This window comes from Vidua macroura, chromosome 20 (assembly GCF_024509145.1).
Source record: "Vidua macroura isolate BioBank_ID:100142 chromosome 20, ASM2450914v1, whole genome shotgun sequence".
Classification (NCBI taxonomy): domain Eukaryota; kingdom Metazoa; phylum Chordata; class Aves; order Passeriformes; family Viduidae; genus Vidua; species Vidua macroura.
Window position 1 is genome coordinate 11,436,624 of NC_071590.1, and position 26,511 is coordinate 11,463,134.

The 26,511-nt window shown below is 39.0% G+C and overlaps 1 protein-coding gene across 2 annotated transcripts in view; it reads left to right on the forward strand.

The window, feature by feature from the left end:
* The window catches only part of PITPNM3 (PITPNM family member 3), a 55,004-nt gene extending 28,539 nt beyond the window's left edge, over window positions 1–26,465 (forward strand). For both annotated transcript variants that reach the window (XM_053995774.1, XM_053995775.1), the window contains exons 6-20: window positions 377–612; window positions 4,556–4,745; window positions 5,625–5,744; window positions 8,450–8,631; window positions 9,930–10,099; window positions 11,609–11,779; window positions 12,846–13,040; window positions 13,847–13,995; window positions 15,623–15,739; window positions 16,038–16,154; window positions 17,262–17,410; window positions 18,437–18,586; window positions 19,415–19,598; window positions 19,991–20,119; window positions 20,505–26,465. In XM_053995774.1, the coding sequence (XP_053851749.1) occupies window positions 377–612; window positions 4,556–4,745; window positions 5,625–5,744; window positions 8,450–8,631; window positions 9,930–10,099; window positions 11,609–11,779; window positions 12,846–13,040; window positions 13,847–13,995; window positions 15,623–15,739; window positions 16,038–16,154; window positions 17,262–17,410; window positions 18,437–18,586; window positions 19,415–19,598; window positions 19,991–20,119; window positions 20,505–20,813 (2,568 nt within the window). In that variant the 3' untranslated portion in view covers window positions 20,814–26,465. The remainder of the gene's footprint in view (window positions 1–376; window positions 613–4,555; window positions 4,746–5,624; window positions 5,745–8,449; window positions 8,632–9,929; window positions 10,100–11,608; window positions 11,780–12,845; window positions 13,041–13,846; window positions 13,996–15,622; window positions 15,740–16,037; window positions 16,155–17,261; window positions 17,411–18,436; window positions 18,587–19,414; window positions 19,599–19,990; window positions 20,120–20,504) is intronic.
* The last annotated feature ends 46 nt before the right edge of the window (window positions 26,466–26,511 follow it).

Here is a 26,511-nt window from a genome sequence, read left to right on the forward strand (position 1 = left end):
TACCTAGACAGATAATTGCTTACGCTGCCTGTGGAGTTTGGAATTTTTATCCAGTCTCAGAGTATTTAAAGTAACTTCTGATGTACACAAAGCTGTCTTAATCTTTGTTGATCTGAAACCTGTATCTGTGCTGCACAGGGTTTCTGTCAGAGCATAGTGGGCTCTATATGATTCAGACATACTTTAATTAAATGGAACACAGGACATCTGCACATGCACACATATGCCCCCACCCACTCCAGTGAAGGCAAATATCAAAAAATTATCATGGTGGGGGTGGCAGAAAAAAAAGGATCACTGCTAATGTTGACACCAAGTAAACTAACAAAGTCCATAAAAATGCCTCCTCCTTTCCTGTTTTGTGTTTTTCTCACAGGAAGGAGTTCAACACCAGAACTGCAAAATTCATGTGTTAATTTTGATCCTACATGGGGGGAACATATTAGACACTGGAAGTGGAGACCACAGCAGCAAGCTGGCAGACATCAACACCTTCAGTTCTGTGTTTGAGAAAGTGACCCGAGCCCATTTCCCTGCCTCTTTGGGCCACATCTTAATGAGACTTGTTCCCTGCCCAGCAATTTGTTCAGCAGCTTTCTCTCTTGTTTCCAGGTAAGTTGATTTCCATTTCCAGGTGTTTGGTTATGCATTGTGGTTTTGAATGGTTTTCTGTGACCTATATATTTCATAATGAAATTTTGTGATTCATTCTTAATCTTCTGCTGACTGGAAGACTTGCAATGATCTTTCATCCTTTTCTAAGTGGATGAATTTGTTTTAAAATACATTCTTATTGGATGTATCCACTTCAGAAGTGGCTCTTCCTCAGCTGCTTTTTCAGTCTTGAAATTCACTCATTGAATGAGAGAATATTTTCAAGTAATATTACTTTCCATGATATAAATATTTTAAATGGCACAATAGAGAAAGATGAAAGAAACATATACTCCTGTGTCAATTTTTCTACAAGTGCAAACCAGGATTAACTGCTGAACTCTGGTGCGGGGAGGAAAGAGTCAGATTTTATTGATTTCTGTTTTTCTAAGCAGAGAGACACTTCTCTTGGTTTTGTCTGGGGCTTCCCTAAGTGATAGTTGCTTTTAGAGTCTTTTTTATTTCAGTATAGTGCCCAGGGTTACATTTGAAGCTCATGTAGAGCAGAAAACCCTGCAGAAGAGTTGAGGAGGTGTACAACCATGTTTTGAGCAGTAAGATGAAGGAATGGTGATGCCTCCTGTCCAGATGACAGAGAGGAGAGATGGGAAATACATTAAAGTTCTGAAATACTAGCTGGACTTAAACCTGTGACAGGCACATCAGAAGAGGAGGTGGCAGAGTGCAGATCAAACTGGTGGAAGTTGTGCCTTACTGTTTGCATCACAGAAACAACCTCATTTGCATAATTTGCAATGTGGAAACAAACTAGGAAAGAAGGGTGTATATATCCAAGGTGCTGCTCTGCAAAGCAAGAGGTCTGATACAAGAAGAGGTGAAACATCCAAGAGTGTTTGGAAGGTCATCTTTGCCCATTTGGGCCATTGGTCAACAGGGTTTTTTTCTTCTTTTCCCCTTGAGAGTTATGTGCACTCAAAGAACTCAGTGCCTACAAGTCTCAGCTACGTGGAAGAAGAGCTGGTAGAGTAGACAAAGAATGTGTGCTGGCGGCCCAAATGAGTACAACTCCAATTTTCTTTCTCTGTTTCTTTATTTCCCCTTCTTGCAGCATGCAGTATTCACCCAGATTGAAAAATGCCAAGTGGGATATTTGAATGTTCTATAGAATAATTCTGAGCACTGATACAAGATTAGTATTGCAGTGGTATGTTCTTGTGTGGTGCTACTTGACATGTACCCGTTCAGGGCTGACAAAAGAAGACACAGTTCCCAGCTCTCACATTTCTGTAGCTTCATGCCAGCAGCTTTCATAGCCAGAGCTCCAGAATTCAGCTGTGGAACATAAAATTGTGAGAAACATTTCATTTAGCAAACTGTGGTCGAGGAAGGGTGGTTTTAATTACTGTCGTGTTTAATTGAGGATGAGCCAGATAACTGACTAAGCAGTGGTGCAAGATTTCTTACTAGCTTTGAATGTAGTCTCCATTTTCTGAAGATGCAGGCAATAGTGCATGTTAAGGTGGTCCTGAGATGATCTCAGAGCATGGTGCTACTAATGCCAAGATGGTGGGTTCGGTCCTTGAATGGGCCATTCATTTGAGAGTTGTACTCAATGACCCTTCTGGGTCACTTCCAGCCCACTGCTAGTGTCCCCCCAAGTGCCTCCCACCAGCCCCTCACCAGCATCATGATGCCCCAGGTGCCGAGGACATGCCCACACGCCTCTGTCTTGGGCCCACAGCAGAGCAGTGACACCATGGTGAAGCCTAGGGGGGCCCTGAGGGGTTGGGGCAGCAAGGGTGTGTTGGGGAGTTTTTTGAGTGCAGATAACCAAACCATATCTGTAAAAAAAATTCCATTATTACATGGTAGTTATCCAAACAAGTGTACCATATAGGTGACTTCCCCCTCTGCTTTCTCCTCAACCCCCTCTCAGTTATTTCTGCTGGAAATGCCACTGTGCCATCACTCCCTTCTTCCCTGAGAGCCAGGTGTGCTCTTACCCAAAGAGCAGATCTGTCTTGTAGCTGAGTCATTTGCTGCCTTTCATCAGGGAGGTGTTAGGCTCTAGCACTGGTGACTTTATCTCTCAGGCACTTAGTGATTTCAGCTGCTTCTGTGTGATTTCCGTCTTCATCTCCAGCCTTTGTGTAAGTGTTTAAGTGTTTGATGTTAACAACCTGATGATTTTCAAGATAACAATATTTGTGCTCTTTTCAGCTTCAGCACTAATACTGATATTTTGCCTGTTTGTCTGAACTTCAGCACTAATACTTAGCTTGTCCCCTGTGACAGACAACTTCATCTCTTTCATACATTCTTTCGGTGGTATGAATGTTTCTTTCCTTTGTGTTGTGTCGTCAATAACAATGGAGGTCACCATGGTTAAACCTTTACAATAAAACATATTGGAATTAAAAAACCCAAACCCTCATTTCTAAGTCATTTAACTGTGTTTGATTGTCTTGACAATAATTGCTTTATTTCAATTTTATCTACATTCCTTCAGCTATGGGGATAAAAACCAAGTAAATTGCCAGCTATTTATTTTTCCATTGGTGCTGGTTTGTATAGTTCTCTTGTGAATATTGTTTGCATCTTATTTTTATTACAAAAACATATGCAGGTATTTTTTTTCTATTTCAAGCATTCATTTAATATGTCAGATTTTTTTTCTCCTGGATTTCTTCCTTTCCCTTTCTGAGGTGTAATCTACCAATTTTATTAGTAAATTAGGCTTTTTATGTAGGTTTTGAAGGTTCAGTTTTAATTTTTGAGTTAGTATTCATAAGGATGTATCTGCTGTGCATTTGGATGATCTAATCAGCTGGCAAAATGAACCTGTGTTAATTGGTAAATTGACACAGCTTGGCAGACCAGCTGAGCTCCAGGACCTAGAAACTGTTTTACTACTTTGGATGAAAAATACCAAGTCACTGGAGTTGTTCAGCTAGAAGCAAATGTGAAAATGTCCAGTAAGGCTCAGAACATGAACACAGACCAGAAAATTTTCTGTTCTTCCTCTATTACCCTGGTAATAGTCTCAAGGATATGAGTTTTAGCAAAGATATAAACTAATTCCATTTCAGGCAGCTTGCTTTTAAATACTGTGATAGTCCACCAAGTTCCCAAAAAAAAGGAATACAAAATAGTGCTCAAGTTCTCTGTCTGTGGCTTTTGGATGGACTTTAGATGTGCTGCATTATCCAAAACACTTCTGACTTTTCTTTTATCTCTAAAGGACAGTCAACTTACTCTGAAAGAATCTGGCACACACTGATGTGCCTTCCATCTTTAGCTCTCTCTGAGTAGTTTTCCCACTCATCAGTGTAAATCAGTCAAGACATGATCGACGGACTTACTAAGAAACTTGCAGGGTGCACATCCACTAAAGTAAAGCTGACATTCTATCGAATTTAAGGTTGCATTAAGTAATCTCCTTTTTGCCAGATGTTACTGTGCAAACATTTACTGTGATTTCAGAATGTGTGCAGCTTTGTTTCATCTTTTTGAAAAGATTGAACACTGGGAAAAATGTCTTAATATGCTTTTGAACAATACACCTGTCACACTTGTGTTCTAGGAAACTATTCCATTGTGATGGTTGGATTATGCTCTCTGGTGTAGTGAGTTATTATGGGGGGGGGGAACAAAAGCTGAAATGTAATCATGTCATTGCCATTTAAAATTATGTCTAGTTGTATGTAGAACAATTGCAGCACGTGTGTTTAACTACAGAAATGCCTTCTAGTTTGATCCCATTCACCTAAAGCAGTAATGCTTTTGTTTTTTAAGGAGTTGAATTCTCTGAGAAAATGATCCTTCCTGTGTTTGCTCATTGTGAACTGCAGTAGCCCAACCCATTTCTGTTAGCAATTGCTCATTCTCTAATGCTGTGTGCTGCCTCTTACAGTTTTCCCGATAACATGTCCTTTTCTAGCCTAAATCCCTACAGCTATGATGAGAGCTGTCTTAGCAGCAGTGAAGACCACATCCCACTGGCTGCCTTGCCTTTGCTGGCCGTTTCATCTCCTCAGTACCAGGATGCAGTTGCTATGGTGATCAGTAGAGCCAATCAAGTTTATAATGAGTTTCTCAAATCTACTGATGGGGCTGGTTTTAATGGACAGGTAGGACTATTTTCTCTTATGCCAAAGTAAAATTTCTTCAGAGCAAGGCTGTTTGGTTTTAAGCCATTATGTTGAGAGGGGTTTGAGTTATGAGTGTGGGACACTACAAATGTGATGAATGAATGTTAGCATGGGATCACCTACACAAAATGCCTTCTCCGTGTCCAGCACAAGACAGGCACTTTTGGAATCCTGTGCACTATCTCACCTGATCATCATAAGGAAAGGCTTGCTGGAGCATGTTATCAAGCTGTTACTCATGCTCAGACATGGACAGGGGAACAGGGAGAAAGAATAATCTCATGCGGGATGGGGAGGTGTTCAGTGGAATTGGCTTGTGAGGGAGATTCTAGTGTACCATAAAATTACTCCTGAATTCCCAGTTTTAGTACCGTATGTATTTTGAATTGTCAGATCATACTTTGAAGGTAGCTTCTATGTTTATATTAAATGTGAAGCAAGAGTGAATCTCTCTGCTTAATACCTCATTTTAAAGTTTTGTTCCCTTGTCCTCACAGGGGAGTGCCAGTCTGTAAGGTTCTCTCCCCTGTATGTCACTGAAGGAAATGTTAAGAGGCTTGAAATCTTTGTGACACTAGTCATTCAATGATCTGGTCTTATCGAGCTGGAATCTGACTGCAAAGTTCTAATCCATTTGGCAGAACTCCCACTCATCAAAATAGTCCCTGGGACAGATATTCTTCACATAGGGCATATTTCTGGTGATAAAAGAAAGTAGAAAAAAGCAGCTGCAATATAAACCATAGTGTAAAAACCAGTAACAAGGGGATGAAGTAAGAAATTCCTCTGCAGTACTGTAATGCTTTTTGTCTCTTTTGAAAACACTTGCTATATCTCCAAAACAAATTTTTTTTTCAGGTGTGTCTTATAGGTGACTGCATTGGAGGAATTTTGGGCTTTGATGCCATCTGCTATAATTCTAATACAGCTTATGAGAGTCGGAACAGTAGCAGGAGAGGAAGCATCAGCAGCATCCAGGTGAAGAGAAAAAAATTCACACAGCTGAAACCCTATAGATGCATTCCATGGAGGAAATCAGCTTCATATAAACCAGAGGAAATTTAAGGATTTGGTAAATTGCCATGATAGAATGGGATTCTGCCCATGAATCAAAAATTTGCTGTTAAAAATTGTCAGCTTCAGTTTTATGATATACAGAAATCAGTAGTGAAGGCTTTACCTGTTAGCCTTTAAAGTAGGGCCCTTCCCTTCCCTTCCCTTCCCTTCCCTTCCCTTCCCTTCCCTTCCCTTCCCTTCCCTTCCCTTCCCTTCCCTTCCCTTCCCTTCCCTTCCCTTCCCTTCCCTTCCCTTCCCTTCCCTTCCCTTCCCTTCCCTTCCCTTCCCTTCCCTTCCCTTCCCTTCCCTTCCCTTCCCTTCCCTTCCCTTCCCTTCCCTTCCCTTCCCTTCCCTTCCCTTCCCTTCCCTTCCCTTCCCTTCCCTTCCCTTTCTTCCTTTCTTTTCTCCTTTCTTTCTTTCATCTGGAATTCCTTACACTACTGCCTGGGGGTCTAGCATTAAGACTTATTATGAATAAGTTTCAGTGACTAATGAAAGAATGCCTCTTTCTTCATAAGGAGTGCAAGTCACCTGCAGACCTGTGAATGGACCACTGAGTGTCTATACAAGTGCTGCATTTGTGCAGAAGAGATCTAGGAAAGATTTTATAGTGGTAAAAGTACAGATCTTTAAAGTAATGCTAGCGTGTAAATTTCATTATTGTTTGCAACACACTTGCGAAAGAAAATTGAAGTTCAACTGATCTTATGTACTTCAGACTCAGGTAGATGTGATGAATTAGAGTTGACACTGTGTTTTGTTCTTTGACTTTGTGACCCTGGCAAAATTGTTTCATCTCTTTAGTTACCTCCCCTCAGAAATGGGCTCAGTGGTACCAAACTTCTTGGTTCAGTTGAGAGCTATGTGTGGTGGGAGTACTCTCAAGCAAAGAGACATCCTCTAAATTTTTCCAGGAAGGAGAATTATCATTAATAACATGGCTTTTGAGAATAAGACTGTTCAGTTGCCGCAGAAGCCAGGAGATCCTCTTGGCTGTTGGAGACAGGTAGAACTGTGTTGGAAGGTTCATCTCATAGCTCATATGCCTATGAACTTGTTATTTCTGTAGCTTCAAAGAAACAGATCCAGTTCACATGTTTTCCATGGTCTGTCTGCATCTCTTTTAGTCTGTCATGCCCCAGACCTGATCTGTAAGCCTTGTCCTCTCTTTTCCTCTATCTTGTCTAGTTGGAGTTTTACACTTCCTGCAAGTTGCTTAAAAGTACCAACCATGACAATATAATTGTACTCAGGGGGCTTGATGTTAGGGCTTGTGAAGAATCTGCCAATGACACTTCAACAGTGTAATGCAGTGGCATAATGCTATGTCCAGGAAAGCAGGAGCAGAGAATGGTGGTAGAGGAAACATAAATGAGTGTTGGGAGACAGATGTATGCAAGAAGGAAGAGAACAACTTTGAATCCTGCTCTCTTGTACAATGCTGAGCCAACTGTCCAGTGACCTTCTCTAGGGTCATCTCACAGAGATCTAATCCCATGTCCTTCTAAAACTATTTTTTCTTTCCTTATTGAATATGCCTGTGCCTGCCCCTCCACTTTCTCTCATGAGGATGCTATAGACTGCTATGAGGTCTCCCCTCAATCTCCTTTTCTCCAGCCTGAACAGGCCATGAAATCTCAACTGTTCTTCATATGACTTCCCCTCCAGACCCTTCACCATCTTTATAGCCCTCTTTCAGACACCCTCTAATAGCTTTTTTATCTTTCTTGTATTGTGGTGCCCAAAACTGCACACAGGACTCGAAGTGAGGCCACACCAGAGCACAGAAGGACAGTCACCTTCCCTAGACTGGATGGCAATGCTGTGCCTAATGCACCTCAAGATGCAATTGGTCCTCCTGGATGCCAGGGCACACTGTTGATTCATATTCAACTTGCTATTGACCACAACTTCCAGGGTGCCTTTCTGTGAGGCTGCTCTCCAGCCTCTCGTTCTCCAGGCTTTATGCACACTCATTATAAAAAACCAGATCTTGCATGCCTCATGCACACAGATCTCCTGCAGGAATGAAGTGCAAGGTTCAGTCCAATGGCATTTATTTTGAAAAGCAGCATCTGCAGCATCAGGGAGGATGCTGGTGCAAGCTGCAGATGCTGGAGGAAATTAAAAATAATTTAATAATGAACAATAAATAAATAATCTTAAGGATATGCTACTACTGGTCTCCTCTTGCATCCTGCAGAAGCTAACATTTTTAAAAAATCAGATCCCATATCCATGGAATATGATGAGCAAGCTCATTAATGTTGTAATGTGCATTTTGTGCACTCAGGTCTAAGACCCCTTCTGATTACCTTATGATATTTATCATTCTCTAAGAATGATGAAGTCATGAGAGTTAAAGCTTTTGTGTTACTGCTTCTTTCCATCCTTCGCGACCGCTTTATCTTCAAATTCCTGATTCTTCTTCTGACTTTTATGCTATTACCTTAAAGGGAAATTTAGTCTTCATCTCTGTCCTTCTACTGCAAAGAGGAATTTTTAATCCCTTCCACCCTTTGTTGGATTAAGTGAGGTCCCATGTATAAATGCAGGCATTTCATATAAGCTCTTTTGTATTTTGTTATCTGTCTAAATCTTCCCTTTGCTCTGTTCATTTTCTGAAGGATAATCCACTCTTAGCAGAGGACTCCAGTCTGGGTGACAGCAAACACCTGAGCAAAAGCAATATTGACATCTCGGGAATCGTGGAGGAGGAGAAGCAAAGGCCACCGCTGCCTCGGAAACAGAGTGACTCATCCACTTACGACTGTGATACCATAACCCAGCATCATGCCTTCCTGTCCAGGTAACCAGTGGCCAATGCCTGAGTAAAAGAAATGGGCTTGCCATTGAAAGGAACCTGTTAGTACCAGGGCACAGGGGCGTTGTTATTGGATGTGGTATTTTTCTAGAGGTTTCCTTAAAGTTCTTGTCTCTCCCTCAAAAAACTATGGATTTAGTGGGTCTAGTATGAACATACTCACATCTGGAGAGTTTTTTATTTAATCTTTTTTTAAGTTGTGAGGGTTTTGAACATGCAAAAATGAATCCACAAAGTTCTATTTCTTCAGTACAGCCCGCTCAAAACAAGATGGATGATACTTTATAATTGTAAATTTCTGTTGCTTATTTATTTCTAACGATCCCTCTGACTTCTCTTTCAGGATTTTTATTATTCTCTAGTGAGATAATTGCTTTTGGTGCTCTCATTGGTCTATAAGCTTTCAGATCAGCTTTAAAACAACAACAAAAAAAATCCCTGCATAAACATTTGGCTTAAATGAGGAGGGGACTGGGGGGAGAAGTTAACTTAGTTTTCCTTTATCCTAAAAAGCCTTTGAAATACATGGGATGGGAACATAAGCATTCCCTTTTTCTCATTGTTCCTGCTGGTTCTAAGCTATTTGGTTTTTTACTTACCTGAACTATTCAGGCTTTTGTTTCCTCTATCTGTCATCCTATTTCCTTTATTTCATTGTGAGTGATGCAGAGGAGGAAGACTTACTGTGTGTTGAAGTTTCAGTTCTGCTCGAGTTGAGTATAGGCAGACTTACTACTGTGCTTTACTTCAAGTCTGGCATTTTTCTTAGTAGCAGATTAAGGTAATTCTATAGTTTTGCTTTGACTGAATGTCCTTTGCTTTGTTTTCATTGACTATTCTGCATTCATTTTGAAACCATTGCATTTTCTGGATATCAATGTGTTGTAGATTGTTTTTCCTCTGAGACAGAATGATTGTTTTTCTCTTGTCGGTAACTGAAAACGTGAAGATTTGTTTGGTCAGTCATTTCTAGGTTATTTTATTGAAGAAATACTGTGTTATATTTAAAACAGTAAACTTGAATATTCATGGTCCTTGCAAAACTTTACCAAGTATTGTGTAGAATAATTGCAGGAAACTCTTGTATGTTGAAGGCAGTAAATTACTGAATAGCCACACTGAAAATCATGGCTGCTATACTGCAATATCATTTTACAATTTTAAGGTGTGTTGCTTGGATCTAAATGCCATTGCTAGAGCTTTCTAAGCATCCTGTTTTGGGAATGTTCTTTTTTTCTGAATGCCCTCTTTATTATTTTTGATTCAATATTTTCTTTGTTCAGCATCCACTCAAGTGTGTTGAAAGATGGTGCAGACCTTCCTCCTGTGGATTCCAGTCTCTCAGAAGTAAATCTGGGCCGATTTGAATTTGAGGTGTCTGATTTCTTCCTTTTTGGATCACCACTTGGTTTGGTGCTGGCCATGAGGAGCACTGTTCTGCCTGGTCTGGATGGTAAGTTCTTCTTGAGGTTAAAATACAGGATGCATAAAGACCTTTGTAAACAAAGAGGCTCACACAAAAAGGAGGTAAATAAACGAGCCTAGTTAAAGTCAGGGAGTGAGGTAAGTTTCCTCCTTTAAGAGCTGGGAATGTTAATGTAGGTAGGGATTGAGGGGATGAGGATTGCTCCAGGGATGTTACTGCTCACTTACAAAAGTGTGTTGTAAGTTCTGCTGTTAATTATATGCTCCATGTCATACATCATGAAGCTCACACTTCACCAGGGATCAGTCCTTGAAAACAATACCAAAAATAACATCTCTGCTTGGTTCAGCATTACCTCTTGTTCATGTCTGATTTCGTGGGTGGGTTTGGCCCTCGGGTGTGTTGTTGCTTGTGAGCCATTCTTCCTCTCTAGTAACACAGCCTAGTGATCAGACAGATCACTAGGCTTAGACAGAGAGGATTTTTAAAATTTTATTTCTAAAGCATCTGGATTGTTAAAGTTTTTCAGTTAAAAGATTACTTTTCATTATTCAGCACATGCTTTGTCTCTTAGCATGGTATGAGCTTTGGATAGCGCAGCATCTTTATAGGAAATGATGCATTCATTTATCAGGCGAGGGAGAAAATCTGTGGCAATAATGAGAAGAGACAACAATTGAGAACTCCAAGGGTTTTTTTTTTCCCTAGCCAGTCCTTTCCCCAGTCTCTGCTCTGCTACTCTCCAGGCACTTTGAAAGGAAAATTTCATGTTAATTACTAGTATTTTAAACTATTTTCTTCAAATTAGCTCTCACTTCCATCCTTCCTCGGGTATCCTGCAAAGGAGTATGCTTTGAAAGCAGCTCAACTGATGGGCATTTCAAACACATTCTGAGGTGAGCAGTGTCTACTTGAAGCATAATTAGTCTTCAGAGGTGCATATGATAAAAGAATCCCATTTTAAAGTGATAATTGTGACACAGTTGAGAGGAAAACAGACAAATTTAAACCTATCATGCAGACAGTTGGAAATTAGTTGAGGTACCCTCTTTACTGAAATGAAAGGTAGAAAGGTAGAAAGCTAAATGTGACAAGTAAAATTCAGATGTATTTATTTGTTTGTTTTGTTAGAATCAGTTTTTATAATATATATATTCTGCTGTCCCCTAGGTTTAAGTCCTCGGTATGACACAAGCTCATCAGACTGTTTTGCTGGTATATATTTGAAGTGCTGAGCATCACAGCTATAATGCTCAATAATGTATTTACAAGATTTAAAAAATCTTTTTCATTTCTTGCTTCCTTCTGTTTCTCTTCTGCTGCTCTTCACATTTCCTATGTACCTGCATATCAGATTGTGATGTCTCTGTAAACTCCTGTGCAGTGAAGTGTTCTTTACATATGAAATAGGAAACAATTCAATTTGACCAGCTGTGTGCTAATCTGGAGTTTGCAGAAGACCATATTAACTATGTTTCTGTACAGACTCCTTGAAAATTGTAAAGCAGCAATACTGACCTCTTTGTCTCATCCAAGTATGCCAGGTCCGACCAGCCTGCAGCCAAGTTTACAGCTTCTTTCACTCTGCTGACCCCTCTGCCTGCAGACTTGAACCATTGTTGGAGAAAAAATTCCATCTTCTTCCTCCATTCAGTGTCCCACGGTACCAGAGATACCCACTAGGGGATGGAAGATCTCACCAGTTAGGTATAGTGCCTGTTTTCATAGCTCTCATTGCCTGTTGTTCTCTTAAGTGTTCTCTCCTATACAGCTCAAGAGAATTTGAAATAGCAATGTGCCAGCATGCTAAAAACTCATCTGGGACTGAGTAGCACAGACATACTTAGCAAGTATGGAACCAAAGAAGATATCTAAGAAAAAATTATTCTTACACATGAGGTTTGTGATACTAGTTGTGTTAAAGAGGAGTTTGGAGGTGATACCACTATTCTAGTTGAAGTGTCACTTGGAAAATTCCATGTCTTTGACTATCATTTTAAACAATTTATTTTTACAATTAGCTGACCTTTGCCTAGATCTTCACATGTTGTTCCTTTTGGTTGCTTGTGGTTGGTTTGTTGTAGATATCTACTAGGACAAATCAGACCACTGAGCAGTCTTGATTGCACTTCTCCTAGGTGGGTTACTAAGCAATAGTTATGTTGGTAATAAAGATTTGAATCCAGGAAAAAAAAAAAAACAGAAATAGATTGATTTCTGGGGAAGAAAAAGGAAGGGGTGGATGAGCGAGGTGCTAGTAGAAGGAATTGTGCTTTTTTGATTTAATAGAAAATAAGGTAAAATCATCTAGGCATGAAATATCTTTGACTTGTCATGTTATGCAAAAAAGGACATTTTCTTCATGTCAGAAAGAAGACCAGAGAAGTATCACAGACTCCCAGGGCTATGTAGTTCTTCTCAGAAAATGACTTTAAAATGAGTAGGGTTGAGTGTGAAGTAAAATAGCATCCCAGAACCACTACTCAGTTTGGTAGATCCTGGCCAAAAGCACCCAGCTGCCATTGCATGTTCATGGCAGTAGGGTGTGTGCTTTCTCTATATAGTCATGCTGTGTCATACTATTTTCACTCTGAAGGAGGAAGTTTCATCCATGGGCATTAAATGTAATATTATTCAGGAAAACACTCATTAGCCCTGCATTTAAATATAAATGAATAAACAAAGAAATAAGATATACACACAAACACTAGTTTCAAAACCATGGTGTGCATCCTTTTTTTTTAATTGTTATTTTCATTTTTGTAACCTGCAGGTGATGCTCTCCACAATCACAGTGGTCTGTTCCTTGAGAATAGCTCTTTGAACATACCTTTTTCTCAGGAGAGTCCTGAATCTCCAAATACGTCTGATCAACCGCAAGGGAAAACAAGAAAGTTGAGCTTGGCCAGCACAAACAGTGAAAACTCTGGGTCAACTGAAAGCTTGCCATCAGCATGCCTCACCAACAGTGAGTAAAGCTTGGTGCCATGTACTACTGGATATGGCAACAGCCTTTCCCTTCACATTGTTTCTGTGAAAAAGTAGATTATGAAAAGAAAAGATATCTGCTTGGAATTTGGGGAGAATGAGAATAGGCCAAGTTTCTGCAATTTTACGTAACACAAGTTATCTTTCTTTTCTGTTTGTAATTAGATAGATAAGTAACAGAAAGTACAAAGTACAGTTTTATATTATGGTGTTACTCATAAATAGCCACAGGAGTTTCATAGTAACAGGGGTTTATGATCATGTTCCAGGCATGAAGCAGTATAGGTAGATAAGATTTGTTACTCAAAATTACAAGTGCTATAAATCATTATATTGTCCTGTTATGGATTATAGTCATATGTGTGTGTGTGTGTGTGTGTGTGTGTGTGTGTGTGTGTATATATGTATGTATGTATGTATCTCTCTCTCTCTCTCTCAATATATGCTTCACTGTTCGGGAGGCATTTGCAATTCTTACCCTGTAACATGATCATAAAAGTCATAGTCTTTCACTGTACGTTTTCCATGGACCAGAAAGCAGTGGGAATCATGCTGAGGTGATTTCTGTTTCCCAAAACTTGGACCCATAAGAACTCTTTAGATGTCAGGCAGTTAAGTGACGATGCAGTCAGTAAAAACTGTACTTTTGTGAATGACAGATACCTTTAACAGACTTAAAATGTCAAGATTAAGAAAGCAGAAGGCCTAATTCCATTATCTAGCTTAAAGACAACAAGAAATTTATTGATATAGAAATGTTATGCTATTTTGTTTCATTTTTTGTAGTTACTGCGAAGTGGTGGGGAACAAAACGAATAGATTATGCCTTGTATTGTCCAGATGTGCTGACAGCCTTTCCAACAGTGGCCCTGCCACATCTCTTTCATGCCAGCTACTGGGAATCAACAGATGTTGTAGCCTTCATCTTAAGACAGGTAACGGATCTTTTTTTTTTTTTTTTTTCTCTCTGCAGCAGATAACCTTGTGACTGTTAATTGCATTTTCCAAGGATCAGTCTTTAAATCTTGAGGTCAGTTAGATGGCTAAGTGTGGATGCATCACATACAAGTGCATTTAGGAGTGACAGATCTGGATTTATTGGAGAGGTAAAGGGGACAGTGAACTCACCATTAGCACTGCTGACTTTATGACCAGTAATATTGTGCCTTTATGCATATCTCATCCCTCCTGTGTCCCAGATCAGTCTAACCCTGCATTATATATTAATTTTGTGCTGTTTTTGAAGGAATATGCTATCTCCAGCCTTACATAATTATCTATCTCCCTATTAAGTATCACATTACTAGCATACATCTGATAGTAAACCAGTTTGAAAGTACTGCTTCTGTAAGAAAGTTGAGTCTCTCCTTTACAGGACACTTTCCTAGCCTTATAAGCACATTACAGCTTTTAGAATTTAATAAGCCTTTCAAGCATTTAGAACATGTCTCTAAAGCAGTATGTGAGTTTACAGTTCTACATAAAGCACTGGTTAGTTCCAGTACAGTCTGGACCTTCTGCCCTTGTTGGGGGTTAAGAATAAGAGTAATGGCTCTTGAATGCCCTGTGGCTGCATATATTGCCTGCACATTACCTCTAGTGAATAGAATTTATGCCAATTTGTTAAAAACCATGCTTACTTCTCAACATTACTGTAATTTGTTGCAAGCCAGCTGCTTTGCTGACTCTGATTAAAGCATGATTTTACTCAAGGGATTTCAGATAAGACATCTTTTGAAAAGGTTCTAGACCACTCTTCTAGCAAGAGCACCGAGATTGTAAAACTTCAGCACAGAAAACCAGCTGTTCAACTTGAAAAATTTGCTAATCTATTTGTCATTCAAAATAGCTGCTTGTGATTGCAAGTACCACCACAGATTTCAGCGAGACAGGGCTTCTGGTTTCAATTGCAATGTGGCATAACCCACACCCAGATTCTGAATTCTGTGTGTTGTGTCCTGAAATCTGAGTTGGACACAAAAGTTTCTTGGTAAATGTATGATATTTAGGTTGTAAGAATGTGTATGACTTAATAAGGTTCTGCATGTTCATAAGTTGGACTTCAGTGGGTCCTTGTGGGTCTCTGCCTATCACCTACTGAAGTAGTGGTATTCAAAAGGGATAAGAAACATTCTGTCTGAGTAGATGTGTAGAAAATCAATACAGATGAAGTCAGGAGTCTGATGTCTGCCACATAAAGGACATTAAAAAATGCTTCTGTGGTTTTATGCTGTTTTACTGACTTTGCAGACCATAATCAAGACAATGTATCACTTGATACCATCCTAATGTTTTCACCATTTTCTCTGGAGGAATGTGCAGGCACTGCTGTGAATGAAAAAGCTGTTCAATAAGTATTTGAAATTAAGTGTTGGCCAACAGAGTGAAAGCAGTTTCTTTGTGCAGTTTTTGTGAACATATGGCTTTACCTGTCTGCTTCCATTGTGCTTTTGGCTCTGCAGTGTCACTCAACTGGGGCAGCAGTGTAATTTCTCTTTCTTTGCCAAGTACCAGGACTTCCCAGGCCACACGCTATTTATTAAAATATTAATATAATTTCAGGTGATGAGGTATGAAAATGTAAATTTCAAGGAAAATGACAACCTGGATCCAGAAACATTAAGTCCATCCAATCCCCGAGAAAAATGGCTACGCAAAAGGACACATGTCAAATTGAGGGTAAGTTTAACTCCAAATATATATGGCAGGTATGGAACACGGGTTTGGCAGAAATTTAAATGGAGTTTCATCTCCCTGAGTAAGAGTTTACATAACTGAATATCACTAAAGAGCTGAAAACTGATAACTTAATTCAGAAGCGGGCAGATTAATTGTTAGGGAATATGGGCAATTTCATCTTGGTTTATCACATATAGTCCAGGAATCTGTTTCTCTGTCACTGTTCATAACAAACCAGAGACAGCAGCCTTGTGTCAAAAATGAACAGTACCCTTCCCATCTTCTGCTCTTATTTCAGAATGTGACTGCTAATCACCGAGCTAATGATGTCATTGCAGCAGAAGATGGTCCTCAGGTACTAGTTGGGCGCTTTATGTATGGACCTCTGGACATGGTGGCTTTAACAGGTGAAAAGGTGAAGTCTGAGTAATCCATTTTCTTAGTTTTACTTGAAATGTCACTAGCCCCCTACTACTTAAGCAGAAATATACTATAAAGTGGGCTTTCCTGATAGCTGACCTTTTTCTGAGTTCTCATCTATCTTACCTGATTATGGCTATCTCCTTTGGTTGGTGGTGAGTGTACTGTGCAGTGATTTCTGAACCTGCCGTCCAGCTGTACCACCTACTGGAGACAATTAACTTTCCGAGGAAGAAGGAAAAATAATTTTATAGTACTTGACAAAGCACTAAAAGAAAACCATGTATCATCCTATCCAGGTAAAACAACTAGATAAAAGAATAGGCATTCTAGAAGCTAGGTGGCTGCTGTATCTTACCCATGGGCAAGTAAAGATTAGTTTTAGAAATTAGTAGTAATGTGACACAATTAAAACGGTCATTCCTAAAGCTGCCTGCAGAAGCCAGGCATGCAGCTAATAAAGCCAAGCATCAAGTTGCATTTTTTCATATTCACTGAGATTGTAGGAGTTTCTGTGAAAATTAAGAGAGCAATGCTGCTGAGCTGAGGGCAAAACTGAAGCGTGGAGGCTTCACTTGGTCCGTTTCAGGTCTAGCAAAGTATTTAATATCCTTTATGTCAATTTTGATTAAATATTTCAATTGAAGTAAACCATATTGATGAAATCATTTGATAATTTGAAGTGTTTTGGTTGAAGACGAGGTTATGATTTGAGAAAGATTTCGTCTTAATAACCAGATGCAGGGGTTTTTTTGTAGGTTTAGAGTGCGAAAAGGTAATATAGCCATGCAAGATAAAATTATCTTTTTCCTAGTTTAGGGCTCCTCCCAAATTTCTGACCTCTGTTTGACACATGCGGTGCTAAGATCAGGGCTTTAAATTACGAAGACAATAAATGATGAAGGCAATAAACTCCTGTATGTTAGAAAGCATTTGCTTATTGAGAGGACTCTCTTTGAAGTTCTTACTGAGTCATGAAGTTCCTTCAAACTTCCTTGTAAGCTTTTACTACCAGCCATGGTTGGAGATACTTGCCAGGCCTTGCACATAGCAAGTGTTTTGTTGACTATCACACTAGATTACTGTTTCATTGGTTTTGCAGGTGGATATCTTCATAATGACTGAGCCATCTTCGGGTAGGTGGGTGTATTTTGACACAGAGATATCCAACAGCAGTGGACGAATATCCTACAATATACCTGAACAGAAGAGACTGAGAGTTGGTGTGTATCCCATCAAAATGGTGGTCAGGTAATAACTCCAAGCTGGAAATAAAGCTGTGATGGGTTGTGGTGATCAGGAAGGAACTTCAAAACTGAGTAAAAACTTTATTTGAATCCCTGCTTGGGAGATGAAATCAATGAGGAGAATTTAGCTGAAATATAATGTGTTGTTACCCACCAGTTAACAAAGTCCAAAGTCAGCTTACAATCCTATGTAGTGCAACTTGAGAAGGAGAAAATGTTTTACCTCGGTTTAATAAAAAAGGCAATCAATTCAAGAAAATAGGTACTGAAATGCAAATAAAATTATATTCAAAAATGAAGCTTTAGAGTGCAGGAGTAAGTTTCAAAGAGGAACAAAATAAATTGTCCTGTCTTTGTTCATTAGGCTGTGAGCACATATTGTAGGAATCTTCATCACCAGACATGGTCTTTAGATTACAAGTTTTAGGGAACATGAGGTGGTGGGATGAGAAGAGCTTTGGATTTCCTTGTCATTTATCCATTTTTTAGCATCCAGTTCTCTTGGGGAATATACATCATAAGGAAATGATTTTCACATGTCCTTCCATGACAAGAGTGATGTACAACCGCATTGGGTTTTGGTTGTTTGTGTGGTTTTGGTTGGTTGTTTGTTGCTTTTGTTTTTTTGTTTTTTACTTCTCTCAACTGGCATTCCCATTGCAAGGGGGGATATTTGCAAGAATAGAGGGTGGCTAATGTCCATAATACCAACTGTTAAGCTTATGGAGAAAGTTTGAGTAGTAGTTAGAGTACTTCAGGCTGGTTTGCAGGTTTTTTTTCCAAATTTTTTGGTTATTTGTATGCATGTGATTTCTTATTAAGATCAGCTTCCAAATTTCTCTTTGAAAAAGTATTACCTAAAAGTGTAAGCTTTGATTGTCCCACGTAAGACTGAAATCAGAAGCCATATTTGACAGTGAGGTCAAAGACCTAGGTCTAGAAAGATCTAATTTCTAATCTTAACTGAAACATGCAGAAAATACATTCTGACATTTTGCTTTTTAAATTAATTTTTGTGTTGACTCTGCAGAGGGGACCAGAGCAGTGCAGCAAGTTACCTGACTGTACTGCCCCGAGGAATGGAATGTGTTGTGTTCAGCATTGATGGTTCTTTTGCAGCAAGTGTTTCAATTATGGGAAGTGACCCCAAAGTCCGAGCGGGGGCCGTTGATGTTGTCAGGTAAATGAGGTTTGAACACTTCAAATCTCTGACTTTCTGTTTGAACACAGTAGGAAGGAAAAGGGTTGTTATACTAAACAGACAGCAATTTTCTAAGGGCCAAGATTCTCTGTAGATACATTTCTATATTTTCTTGCACAGCACATCTGCCTGAATTTCAGTGTAATATTAGAATGCTGTGTATTACATCGAAATTTATAGTTTAAATTGCCTAGAGATAAAAAGTTGCTTCTTGGGAATATGATCTTGAAGTGTGTACAGTGAATTAATAATGATTCCATGTGTATTTTGTGTTTCACTAATTTCAAATAAGGACATATTTGTACTTAAAAATACCAGATGTCAGGAATGCAAGAATGTTTTTTGCAGCAAAAATTAAAAGGCCTTTTAATTCATTCTTGCAGGTCTGTTAATGTTGCACTGGATGGGAAAAGGCAGTTCTCATTTTGGAACTTGCATGAGAATGCAGAAATGTCAGTTTTCAAGGGTTTCCATTCCTTATAGCTGAAATGGCAGGAAATCTCATTAAAGATTTCAAAAGTAGCAGTACCTGATGTGTTGCAAGGTTTATTCTAAGTATATTTTTGAATGGCTCTCATATTTTAGGTAATATTTTGCATAAGAGTGTCTCTTGCTTTCCTTCTTCTCCCCCAGAGTGTAGACATTATTACTTAGTTTCTTGATTGGAGCAGAGACTTAGGCATGCTGCTTTCCACTTGTTGAAGGATATCATCTAACTTCTAACTGGTCTGAGAAAAGATTCTGACCTGACCTGTGAGTATTGTTTCTCTTTCTGCACTTATATAATTTAACTGCTTCTTCTGACAGGCATTGGCAGGACCTGGGATATCTGATTATCTACATCACCGGCCGTCCAGATATGCAGAAACAGCGTGTAGTTTCGTGGTTGTCCCAACACAATTTCCCACAAGGGATGATCTTCTTCTCAGATGGACTTGTTCATGACCCACTGCGACAAAAGACTATTTTTCTCCGGAATCTCATGCAAGAGGTACTAGAAACCTATTTATAGCCTTAAAACCTCTTTTCAGGGAATGTAATCCAATAAAGATCTCCCTTCTTTCTGAACAATAAGTCTTACTGAACATCACAAAGTCTTTCCTCACTTCTTTTCTCACTTTTTAAAGAGCAAGGAAAGCTGATAAAACGTCCAAAGGGACCTCCAATCATGACAAATCAGTAAATGAACTGCTTGTTCTTTCCTGCGTGCATAGCTGTAGTTCTTGCTCACATGCAGGCAGATCGATTTAGCTTTCTGTGGTTTACAGACTGAAAAATTGTTAACAGGGAACTCATATGCTGCTTTACTGCAAATCAAGTGCCAGCCTTGTAGTTGCATGGTGTTCAATAGTGCGTTCACTTTGGAAGTAATGTTTGTTTCAGTGCCACATCAAAATCTGTGCTGCATACGGTTCCATGAAGGATATTTCTGTGTACAGTGTCTTGGCTCTGTCACCATCCCAGATCTACATAGTTGGACGATCCACAAAGAAATACCAGGCACAGTGCCAAGTAAGTAATTCTTGCTATTCAGTCAGGAAGTCCTAGGGAAGTCAAGGCAATGCATGCACGTGAATGCATGTGCAAACTCACAAATACACAAAGAAGCAACAGTATTTCAAAGAAAGGCAGTTGGGGTTACAAATGAGGCATTTTCTGGAAGGGTGAATAGTAAAGAGAATCAAGTGGTTGCGGGCTGTATCTACAAGTGCATGCATTGCACATTTCTGAATGACAGAATGAAAGGGGTCACTTGAAAAAAAAATTGAGGGGAGAGGAGTATTAGTATTTTGTAGGTATCTAACTGGGATGCCAGTGATCAAAACTTAAAACCTCATAGCACTCATAGGTCAAGGCAGCAGTAATTTGTCACTCCCTTTTTTTCTTCCTATTTCAGTTCCTCAGTGAAGGTTATGCAGCCCACTTGGCCTCGCTGGAGTTCAGTCTCCATTCACGACCCAAAAAGAACAACTCTCGGATGATCTTGAGAAAAGGCAGCTTTGGCCTCCACTCGCAGCCTGAGTTTTTGCGCAAGAGAAACCACCTCCGCAGGACTATGTCTGTACAGCAACCTGACCCGCCTTCTTTAAACCCCAAGCCAGAGCGTGCTCAGAGCCAGCCTGAATCAGACAAAGACCATGACAGGCATTTGCCTTCCATTGCTTGGGTTCGAGGTGGAGTTCACAAATTTGAATCTATTCCCTAGGAGGATTGGGAATGTAGATCTTGGATGCACCCCATAAAACTTGTAGGCATGCCTGAAAGATAGTATTTAGGCAGCTCCAAATTAAGAGAAGTGCACAGGAATTTGTACCTTGGAGTCTTCCCTGTTCTGAAATCTGCCTTCTTACACCAGCTGGGGCACTTCCAGTCTCTTCCTCTTATCATGTTTATTGGGGAAGTTTAAAACAATATAAAACTACCACAAGTTTATCATCATAGCAACAGGTTATTTTTGGGAACAGATATAGTATGTGCAATAAGAGGAAAAGATACTGATTTTGCTCAGAAGGATTGTGGTATCAGCTAATTAGCTGCACCCAAAACAGCATCAAGGGTAGGTCCTGTAGGTTACAGAGGAGGTTTACACTTTAAACATTAAGTAGTCATGTCTGTTTCCACTTCACTTTTCAATAAAAGTGATAATGGGAAGCAGCAGTGGGAGCTACAATAACAGGTGGTTAGGACTTCTGCAACAAGATGCTTTCTGGGTGCCTTAAACCCAAGGTTTCCTTTCAGCCTACAGTGTTGGTCAACAGACTCCAACATGGGCACTCATATTTGTGTGAGGCGCTGGACAAATAAATCAAAAAACTTCACTTGTGAACCAAACATAAAAACTTCATGTTAAAAATAAATGTGTCAGCCACAGTTTGAACACAGTTAGTGTTGTTGTAACCAAAGTAGTGTGCAACTGTGCAAAGATCACATTGTTTGTGGAACTTGATGACTGTGCAAAAATGTGTGGACTACTCCAAAGAAGATGGCTCTGATGATCTCAGTCCAAGAGTCAGATCCTAAGAGGGCAAGCTAAAAGGAACCGTTTTACTAAGGGATCTGCAAACTTCAGAGCAATTTCTTTTTTAATTATTCAAACTAGAATATTTACACTGGAGGGGAAAAAAAAGTAATTAAGTAAATTGATAAATTGTTTACCTTCTCATGCTTCACAGCAACTGCTGCATTAAGACAATCTGTAGCATTCAGAATTATAGCATTTGAGCTTAAAAGAGTGGATATGCAAAAATACAGGTGCCACATTGACATTTCTCTACTGATTTAAATTTCTCTCTGATCTCTCAATGCGCTTACTAGAAGTAAAATGTGTGACGTTTTCCCTATGTAGTAATATTTCTAGAGCATTATAGTTACTTTAACATAGTAGCAGTTTGCAGATTCTTCATGCAGATACTTGCAAGGAAATTCATCAAGAGAATTTAAAGGGTGAACTGATGTATGTTTTAAAACCTGCAATGATGTTACAAGTGCACATAAAAACCCCTTTTTTAGAGTTAGAAACATACTATTGACACTGAGAAAGCTTGAAGTCAAAAGAACATTCCTTTTTCAGGTTTGTTGTTTGTTTTTTATTTCAGGGAATTGGGGTGGAGAGGGTGTTGTGCCTCTCCATCCCCCTTTCAGGTTTTGCTAGACCAGACAAAATCTCTCACCAAGTTGGTTAATGATTTTGAAAGTTAACATGTAAAACAAGAAATCCAATAGAAAACTATTAAGACAGTGCAGAAGTAAAGTCTGTACTTTCTGTTAACCATGAAGTTTCAGTGGGCTTCTGGAAGGGCGTAAGAGTATAGCTTTTGCCTTAAGAGGCAGCAAAATAGCTTATAAGTGGAGATGTTTGATTTATATTTTCAGACATTACTTGGCAAGATTGTCAGTTACTTATTTCAAACTTCCTGAAATATCTCTGGCACGTCAGTAGTTGGTTGTCTTGGGGTTTTTTTCTAATGCTTCCTTTAAGGGAAGGGGTACTCTCTGCTGAAGGTTAAGGAAAGATGTAAAACGAAAGAGCAAACACTCTTTGGGAGCAGGTAAATATATTACAAGGGTCTAGGGTTTTGTGCTCTGTTGCTACAAAAGCTAAATGAAAGATAGCTTGCAAACTACATTGAAACACTCTTAACATTTACAAATGCTTTCCCAGTAGTATCATAGTTCTTGAACCCATGAAGTTGGAGGAATTATTCCATGTTCTGTTTCAGCCCACTGCATGTATTCATTCTAGTCACATAGTCCATTTCTTCTCTGCTTTGCATTATGATGAGGTTGCATGGATGCACCAGCATCCATCTCCTTCTAGTGAATTTACTGTTGGCACGCTCCTGCTTGTTAATTTTAAATAGGCATGGGATTCCAAGTCTTGTGAGAGAGGAACTTACTAGGAAAATTTTAAGTTTGATGAGGGGTCTAAAATATTGACTGATCAAAAAGTTCATTTTAATCATTGGATGTTGTTTAGCACGTCTCCTGACTATAATCACTATTCCTGTACAAAGCTACCATTGTTTTAGGCATCTACCTCTATCACCCAAGAGACTTGAAAACCTTTTTTTTTGTTTTCAATTGCTGTAGTAGAAAGGTCTACTTCCTTTCAAAAGAGTGATCTGTGTGTAATTCTGTGACAGTATTGAAGGAAATAGTGTCTCAGTACAAGGTTAGAAAAATCTCCTAGGTTATAAAGGGCTGTCTTTTACTCTTGGAGACATGATGTCATTTTACAGGGTTCCATGTAATGAAGACTCTGATTTTATGTATTTCTATTAATAGCTGGGTCATCTTTACAGCAGTCACTGTGCTGGCTTCCCTTAAGAATATTAGGAGCTAATAGCAGTAAAACAAGTGTGCGTGCGTGTGTGTACGATTTAGTGAGGTAACAATTTCAAAGTTTCTACACATGGTATTAAAATCAAGCTGAAAATATTCTCCCTAACTTTGTTTTCATACAATGTAGGAGAACTTATATGGCATTTGCATAATTCCAGCACTGCTGATTACTCATGGCTAGAATGGTTTATCTTGTGATCCCACACTCCAGCGGTGCACTTTGGCAAAATAGTGACACAGGCTTTTTAGTTAACACTTTGTCCACATGAAACTGCATCCAATCATTCACATGCATTCAGCTTGCATGTGATTGGATTTCAGTTCTACTTGTGTTTTCATGGAAGATCAGTCCCCTAGGAAGCCATTCGCTGAGGGTAAGTTTGATCCTACAGTCATCTTATTCTTGATTGCAAGTCCTTATTGCTGCAGTTTCTGTGCAGTCAGCATTTACTTAAACTCTACGGGCTATGAAAGTGTTTTAGCATACACGGAAGGGAAAGGGACAGAGAAGTCAGGTGGGTGTGCCCACAGAACGTACATTAGACTCATCAGTTGTTACATTAGTACCATCAGTTGTTTAGTGCCTCCAGCGTGTAACAGAAAAGCACATTCTTTAACATGCTGAATGGAGGAAGCATAAATAAAATTGTAAAACACAAAATTGTTAGTCCAGTGGGTGCTAAGGGTACAGTACAAGTATGCCACAGTTGGAAGCATTTACTTCTTTGTCCTGTTGATATGGATCAATTTTAAATTACTGTAAAAAATGGCTGTGATTAATAGCAGTGGTAGAGTTATTCGAGATATTGTAAAAACACACCTTCACAACTGTGGTGCTTTGGTTTTGTTTGTGTGTATGTGTGTATAGCTACTGGAAGACACTTAAGTTTTGGTTCTGCTTTCACAGCAAATTTGTAACCAATCCACATTAAAAAAAAAGAACAAAACCAACTCAAACACAGCAACAGTGGCTGTCTGTTCAATTTTGTTGTCTAGCTAGGTAGGTTTGGAACAAGATATCATTGTATAGATTGCAGAATTGAATAGTGATGTTAATCCAAATCTGCTTATTTTGAGTAACATTTTTTGTTTGCATACACTAGTGCTCTTGGTATAGATTTTTGCTTGACCAAAGTATTCCTGTTTAGTTTTGTGGCATGGTTTGTATCTATTCAGCATAAAATTCTGTTAGGTGTAAAAATGACAAAGTACTGGTAATTCTTATTCATTGGGGTTCATGAGAGGTGTCCTTTTTATTTGTTTACATTAAACTAGTCTTAATTTAGACAGATTACTTCACTTTTTCCTCTAGTATCTAGGGAAGTCACTTCCAAACAGCTAAAACTTTCGCTGGTTATATAGAAGTGGAACTATCAGTAAACTAGAGGAAAAAAAAAATACACCCCTTGGTCTATGCAGGACAATGACATTTTTTTAAGAAGCCCCAGCCCCAGTATTCTGCAAAATAGCCTTTGTTTCCCATTACTAGTGAATAAGTTGTCCTGTTTATACATTGCAGTCTTTCTTTAGCCGGGACACTACTATTACATGTATTTATCAAATCCTCAATACTTAGGTATATAGTATCATCATGTCCTTCATGGAATAAATTTAGAAAGGGAAAAATTTTTTTTTCCCTTCTTTCTATACCATTTCTGTTTTAAATTTGCTAAAAGCTTTTTTTTATAAGCATTTAAAAGAATACCTGAAACTAGCAGGTATTTTACGCTTAAAATTGGTAGGTCCAACAGTTGTTACTAAACAAGTAGGATTTTCCTGGGCTTTTTTCCCTCTTGCCATCTAGGCTGCAGAAAGGTGAGTACATCGTCACAGGACTAGATGATTGGAGCATGGGTATCTTTTTAGTAAACTCATTGGCTTGATAATGGAGAGATGAGGATTATGCACCACAATTTCATGATTTTTCTCATTAGAGATTGACGCGTGACATCTGAACTCAGGATCTCTGCATTAATTGTTCATGTCGAGCATGCAGGGGAGAAAGTGGCACTTTCATCCTTATCTGGAGCTGGTACAGGATAGAATTCCTATACACACAAAACCTTCCAGCCTACCTTCTCAGCTTCTCTAAGAGCAGTGGTTCCTCATGGTTTGTGTTCAAAGCTTAAGCAGAAATTTTGGGTTTGTCAAGATAATTAAGACTTCCATTATGTTTAGTCACACAAGGTAACTATATGTTCCTATAGATGAGCCTAAATTCAGAACCCCTATAAAAAATGGAAGTAATAACACATTTCTCTGGATGAAAATACCTGTTTTTCCAGAAATAAGGCCCGGAACAGCTAGAATCCTGTGCATGGACACTGGAATTGAAGTCATGTATTGGCTCTTTCACTCATTTTAGGTCAAGCCCAGACAGGGAGTATTACAGTTTACCCACTACTTGTATGAATCTCAGCAAGCTATCCTTGAAACTGAATGGAAATTTGGGGAGTTGGGGAAGATAAATTTCACAGTTCATTTGTCATTTGTATGAATGTATAGAACATAGGAGGGGGAAAAGAGAGAGGCAGGTTTACTGTGACATGATGGGAGATAGTATACTAGAGATTGCAACATTGAAAGATGATTTACAGACAGCAGGTTTGAAAAGTAGTGTTATTCCTGGATGACTGGTCTACAGCCCAGAATGGCAGTCCTCTCACAGAACCCCAAGTCTTATGCATAACTTGTTTTTCTATTTGTGGGGGTGAAAAGGGGCAGTCCCCTTACAACTGAATTCACACAAGGAAACTTGAAATTGTAGGTGTTCTTTCAGTCTATAGTTTTATTAAGTGCATAATTTTAAATATTGTCAGTGAGAATGTTCTATTTGGTGACAAATGTTTATATTTCTTATGGCTGCCTTGTAAAGATTCAAAAATGTACAATAATGAATTTCTTAATATGAAATAAGGAGTAAGATTTCTACAACTGCTATAGATTTTGATGTGAGCTGGTTTTTAAAATATTAAAACAGATTAGCCACTTAAATAAAACCTTCCTTGCCTTTAAACAGTGTCACTGATTTTTCTTACCAGTAATTTGATAAATATTGGATC